The sequence below is a fragment of the Schistosoma haematobium genome, chromosome 3 (genome assembly GCF_000699445.3).
Source record: "Schistosoma haematobium chromosome 3, whole genome shotgun sequence".
Lineage (NCBI taxonomy): Eukaryota > Metazoa > Platyhelminthes > Trematoda > Strigeidida > Schistosomatidae > Schistosoma > Schistosoma haematobium.
This window is the reverse complement of record NC_067198.1, coordinates 11,262,155-11,268,917: the sequence shown is the minus strand read 5'-3', so window position 1 is coordinate 11,268,917 and position 6,763 is coordinate 11,262,155. Positions and strand designations below refer to the sequence as shown.

General features: G+C 32.6%; 1 protein-coding gene across 1 annotated transcript; it reads left to right on the top strand.

Moving 5' to 3' along the window:
* Positions 1-4,956: 4,956 nt before the first annotated feature.
* MS3_00004995 (uncharacterized protein) lies at positions 4,957-6,529 on the top strand. The gene has a single exon (XM_051212999.1). It carries the CDS (start codon positions 5,050-5,052, stop codon positions 5,794-5,796), a length of 747 nt encoding a protein of 248 aa, XP_051068932.1. The 5' UTR covers positions 4,957-5,049; the 3' UTR covers positions 5,797-6,529.
* The last annotated feature ends 234 nt before the right edge of the window (positions 6,530-6,763 follow it).

The following is a 6,763-nucleotide window of genomic DNA, read 5'->3' as shown; positions in this document are numbered from 1 at the left end:
TCCAGTGCTTCCAGGTTTTCAGTGGCGGTCTAACATCCGTCCATTCATGATATTAATCTAAACTCAACATTCTCCACAATCCTATACTTATCAAATTGTTGTTTTAAAAAATAACTTGACCTTTGATCTTCCGTTCTAGTTTTGAGCCTCTCTCACATGACGCATTGATTATCGCTCATAAATACATTACTGTACATATATACTTCATATTCTCAGTTATCCTCTATTATGATGACAGAACTCTGATATATTTGCTATCTATGTTTACAGATCACACTGACATCCCCATTAAGTCACTAATCTGGATACACATCTTGATTTATAGCAATCATAGATGGAATTACTAACTACTTATAATAGTGGATTATAATACAAAAAGAAACTAGAACACGTCTACTCCTGAAAACTTAACTAACATCCAGTATATTCTTGTTGTATAACTTGTATTTCGTATATTAACAAACCAATTTTTTTGAAATAACCTTGTCAGTATTTTGGAACTGATATATTTTAGTCCACCATATGATAGAGAGTTTCTAACCACTTCCAAATTAAAAACACACTCCTATCGTTATTGTAATTACAACATTACTTAAGCTGCAAGACAATTCAAATGTATGGAGCTGAAATTTCGAGAACTACCACAATCATAATTGAAAAAGTAAAAGTATTTATAAACATTTATGTACACAAGATACTCACTGTCCGTTGACCGGATGCCATCAGCAACAACCTACTGTAGGAGAGAACAAATCAACTTCCAACTGAAGAGGATATTAGAAAACGACGTTGAAGATGGATAGGAAATACATTACGGAAATCACTAAACTCCATCACGAGATAAGAGCTAACTTGGGATCCTGAAGGTAGACGCAAAAGAGGAAAACGAAACTATACATGTTATAACTTGTCAGTTGACTGCTTTTTTTTATATCTGGTCGTCGCTGATTGTTGTATCGGAAACGCTTATCATTTATACTCGGAACGAGGGATCTCTGCGATTCCCACGACGCGAAAGTAAGAACACAAGACTGGTATAAGTGAAGATTTATTAACCCCAAAATACATTCATTTATATATTGATTGTACACCCATTTTGGTTAATAATCAAGATGAAATCACATATATGAAAAATAGTTAAAGTAATGTTGAACAAAATTCATAATGAGTAAATCAATCGAAAACTGACTTTTCTTTCCATCATATCAATACACTGAGTCGAGAATTGGAAACAGACATGTAAAGAATGAATAGAAACTGGAAAGTGTTAGAAATGATTGCCCAGAACAAAGTTAGATGAAGAATGCTATTGGGTGGCCTATGCTCCTCTATGTGGGGTGACATAAGTAACTAACTAACTAAATATGTTGCAATAATTTCATAATTATCATCAAAACTATCTTGTTTAACAAATTTATTTTTCATAACATACTTCTAAGAACTGATCATATAAACACGTCTAACTTGAACGGCAAAATTGCTAAATCTGATACTGAAAAAAAGGAGAAAAAAAAACAAGAACAGTAAGCAATTCTTGATACAATCAATTTGCCAAATGTAGTTTTTTCCCTACACCTATCGATAAGTAATAAACTATAAAAAGAAAAAAAATGGGTACTAATGACCTTTACAAGATAAAAAGGCCAAAGAATTTATCCTTATTAATGAAATGAAGTAAAGAAAAAGAAAAAAAGCAAACGGTATAGTACCGATTGTAAAACTTTATAGTTTTATATTCATTTTACACATTCATTTAAACAATTATCGAATACTAACAACTATTGAATTGTCTTTTTATATTAACATGTGACTGCCCAGCAGAGTGCATTCGTAACTTTAATAGAGATCAAAATGAGAAAATGCAAATCTCCTAGAGAGTAATCTTATTAAGAGTTTGCATAATGTTATTCGGTAACATTGGGTGGATTAACACAAGACACTGCATTTCTTTTCCTCTCCCACAAAAGTAAGTGAAAACATGTGTAGTAAGCCTATTCAATTTACTTACTTACTTACTTACTTACTTACTTACGCCTATTACTCCCAAAGGAGCAAAGACAGCCAACCAACATTCTCCAACCCACTATGTCCTCAGCCTTCCTTTCTAGTTTGACCCAATTGTTGTTCATTCTTCTCATATTTGTCTCCACTTCTCGGAGTAATTAGTTCTTCGTTCTTCCTCTCCTCCTTTGGTCTTGAGGATTCCATGTGAGGGCTTGTCTTGTGACACAGTTGGGTGATTTCCTCAATGTATATTCTATCCACTTCTAGCTCTTCTTCTTGATTTCTTTCTCCATTCAGACCTGGTTTGTTCTCTCTCACAGTAGGTCATATATAGGATAAAAAACTGAGTAATTTGTATTTAACTGATTAAGTGTAATTGACAAACGGTAAAATACATATAAACAGTCAATAAGTTAGAACATATCACAAATAAATTACTTAATAATTACATTATAGAATAGTTCATAGATTTCGAAAAAGTTTTACTTACGTGCTCATATTTAGCAATCAGAACTTTCAAACTGGAATAGTAGTGATCGATAGGACATATGGAGTTCAAATGTTTTCGAAAGTACATTTACTGAATATACACATTAACTAACCCTTATCACTCTGGTACATTGTGGTTTTACTTGATTCCGTACCATTCTACTTAAATCATTGATGATCATAAAAGAAGTACTGAAATAAAGCCTCTTCTTTTGAAAAAAGAAATACATAACCTTGTATTTAAGGTGTAATTACAATCTTAAAAGGACCACGTAAAAACATTCTAATTATAATCACAATTGATTGATCACTGGGTGATGATTAATGTCATGTGTGTCAATTCCTTCTTAGTGCAGATCGAATGCTATCTACTTTTACTTACTTACACCTGTTACTCCTCGTGAAGGAGCATAGGTCGCTCACCAGCATTCTCCATCCAACCCTGTCCTGGGCAATCCTTTCTAGCTCCTTCCAGTTGTTATTCATCCTTTTCATATCTGCTTCTATTATCCGACGTAATGTGTTCTTTGGCCTTCCTCTTTTCCGCTTCCCTTCAGGATTCCAAGTCAGGGGTTGTCTCGTGATGCAGTTTGACGATTTGCGTAGTGTATGTCCTATCCATTTCCATCGTTTTTTCCCAATTTCTTCTCCAGCTGGAAGCCGATTTGTTCTCTCCCACAGAAGGCTGTTGCTGATGGTATCCGGCCAATGGATGTTGAGTATCTTGCGTAGACAACCATTTATAACTACTTGTACTTTCTTGATTGTGGTTGTTGTAGTTCTCCAAGTTTCAGCTCCATACAGTAGAACTGCCTTGACGTTCGTATTGAAGATTCTCACTTTGATATTGGTTGAAAGTTGTTTTGAGTTCCATATGTTCTTCAATTGTAGGAATGCGACCCTTGCTTTGCCAATCCTCGCCTTTACGTCTGCATCGGATCCTCCTTGTTCATCGATGATGCTTCCCAGGTATGTGAAGGATTCTACATCTTCCAGAGTTTCGCCATCAAGGGTGATTGGATTGCTGTTCTCCGCTTTGAATTTGAGGACCTTGGTTTTCCCTTTGTGTATGCTGAGGCCTACTGATGCAGAGACTGCTGCTACATTGGCTGTCTTTATCTGAATCTGTTCACGTGTACGTGATAGGAGGGCTAGGTCATCTGCGAAGTCCAGATCGTCTAATTGGTTCTGAGCTGTCCATTGTATTCCGTGTTTTCCTTCAGATGTCGAGGTCTTCATAATCCAGTCGACCACCAGAAGAAAGAGGAATGGAGAGAGTAGACAGCCTTGTCTGACTCCGGTCCTTACTTGGAATGCATCTGTCAGCTGTCCTCCATGCACGACTTTGCACTGTAGTCCGTCGTATGAGTTCCGGATAATATTGACAATCTTCTCAGGAACTCCGTAGTGTCGAAGAATTTTCCATAATGTCCTCCTATCTATCTATCTATCTGCCAAGTTGCAATGCGGCTACTAGTCTAGGTGACTCAACATTGCGTGTTGAGGTCGGTCACAGCCCGGATAGCCCATTGGTAATGTCTCTAACTGTGAAGCTGGATGACACAGGATCAAATCCGTCAGGGAGCACCAGTTCCCTCAAGATTACAGGTATACCTTGCTGACGAGTGCCAAGTAGCACGAAACCCGTGTCCAAGGTTTCCTGTTGACTACGTTCAACCACCATCTAGCATTCTTATTATAACATCTCACACTATAAAATGAGATGTTTTTAGGTTCTTAATCTACCAGAGAACATCATTTCCCTGAAAATTCCAGATACCCTGTAATAGCAAGTTTCAATCAGCATGAAATCCATGTTATGCAAAGATTCATACCAAACTACTTCTAACCAAATAAGAACAACAACAACAACATAATTTAGTCTAATTACCACCAATTCAAACACAAATATCCAAACAGTTGAGATCATGAGTCAATTGAAGCTAGACCACCAAAGAAAACCTAGAAGTACTGGACAGCCGTTTCGTCCTATTGCGAGACTTCTCAGCAGTGCACATCCACGACCCTACCTCTCGGAATTCCAACCCAGAACCTATCAGTCTCGTGCCAGGCGCTGAGGAGTCCCTCAATAGGACAAAACGCCTGTCCAGTGCTTGCACGTTTTCCATGATGGTCTAGCTTCAATTGACTCATGATCTCAACTGTTTAAATTACTACAATCTCCACAAAACCCCTTCTGATACAAATATCTAGTTAATCCTTATATTACAAATTTAAAAAAGGTTCTTAAATTATGAAATAATGTGTGGTATGTTCCAGAAAAAAAAATCTAAATCGAAATAGTTACAGTCATTGCTGGCTTGCATACTTAAATAACCTATCATATTTCATTTTATGATTTATTTGATTGGTTCAATTGAAGCTCATTTAAATGACCTTGAGAAAGGTTAACAATTAGGCAAATGTATGTAGGTGTAATTAAATGAATTACATTTGTAATTTATAATGAATCAAATGAAACCAACTACATAGATACAATAATTTTCATAATATGAATCTAATAAATAATAAATTATATAATTAAATTTTATTATAATGAAGAAATTATGTTATTTTATATTCATTATATCAATATATAAAGATGTAATTATACAAACAAGTAAATTATCTAATCTTCTTCATACATGTCATGTGAATTCACCACGTAGAATACGTAATCTTGATCAACAAACAATAATGTTAATGAATCAAAATTCTAAACCATGTTGTTTACCAAATACATGGAGAGCACGTTTTCTTGTAAAAACAATTAAAGGTGGTCGTTATTTAAGTCGTTTAGATCATGGTGCATTTCATATTAGTCATAAATTAGATGGATCATTTAATAATGCATTATTAGTTGTTGGTAGAAATGTATATTCAACAGAATTTTGTAGTATTAATAATACAGATAATTCAATTATTATAAAACATTTATGTCCAAATGATAGTATACGTTGTTTAAAAACACCATTTCTTGGTGAACCAAGATGTATAACTGAAAAAGATGGTTATATATTAAAAAAATCACGTTTATATAATGGTAAAGGACAAATTAAAGAAATATGGTTTATTGATAAATATGATAAAATATTTGGTCATATTGAAAGACATTTATATCATGTATTACGTCAATATGGTTTATGTCAATTAATACGTTATCAAATACAATGGGGTAAATATACAATGCCATGGAAAAGTTGTCGTTTATTTATAAAACGTGAACAAACTTATACACCAATAACTGGTACATTTCAACATCAATTTAATCATTCATTAATTGATGATCTTTTATTTTGTTAACATTTTCAATATTAAAAAAATAATAATAAATGTACAAATATTATAACTAATCACTATGGTTACAAACATAAATTATTTGATCACAATTATCCCATAGTTACTAATGTAAAATATTTTTTAAAAAAAACGATCGATCAATTTTAATTTTTCATTTTCATTTCGAACTAGAAACAAAAAACAAAAAAAATTTTTTCTCTAATTTATGGGAAGGAAATCCAATAAGATTTGAAATAATATAAAAATGTAAAAATTATGTAATTGATATTTCCGATTTTATATAGACATCAATGATTTAAAAAGAAAAAAATTTTTTTTTTAAATTTCCAACTTGTACTTTTATTTTTGCCTTCATATATATATATATATAGAAACAAGTTTGACACCGATTACCAACTATTAATAACTCAATCTTACATATATATACAGAGACAATTCGTTTCAGTCATTGATTTTCACAATGTGAACTTTTTGACATAATTCGCATTTAACTAGCTCATGTTATTCTATTAACTAATATCAACATCTAAATAGGATTAAATGAGCATAATATAGATTTGATTTGATTGATAAAACACTAGATATTACTTTGATAATCTTGATCTGGATTATTATTATTATTGTTATCCTGAAGAGGTTCAGATAAATTTGTCGGACGAAACATTGGAATTATTTTACATTCCAATGACTGAGATTATTTCAAATATATATATATATATATATATATATAGTTTTTCCACATATAATGACTTTTCTATACTTGATGCCCAATTTGTGTCAGATTATTCAGTCTTATAAAAAGTAATTGGTAAAGTGAGTGATTCTAATCAAAAGTTAAGGTTGATAATCTAGTCTTGTTAATTTCGCTTAGATTATAATTATTAAAATATAATTAACTGAAATTATGATTAATATTTGTTAAATTAATAGTTATAATGTGATGTGTACTACTGATATTGACAGATATAAG

Coding starts and splice junctions, on each gene's coding strand:
- MS3_00004995 (XM_051212999.1), top strand. CDS start 5,050: ATGAAGAAATTATGTTATTTTATATTCATTATATCAATATATAAAGAT.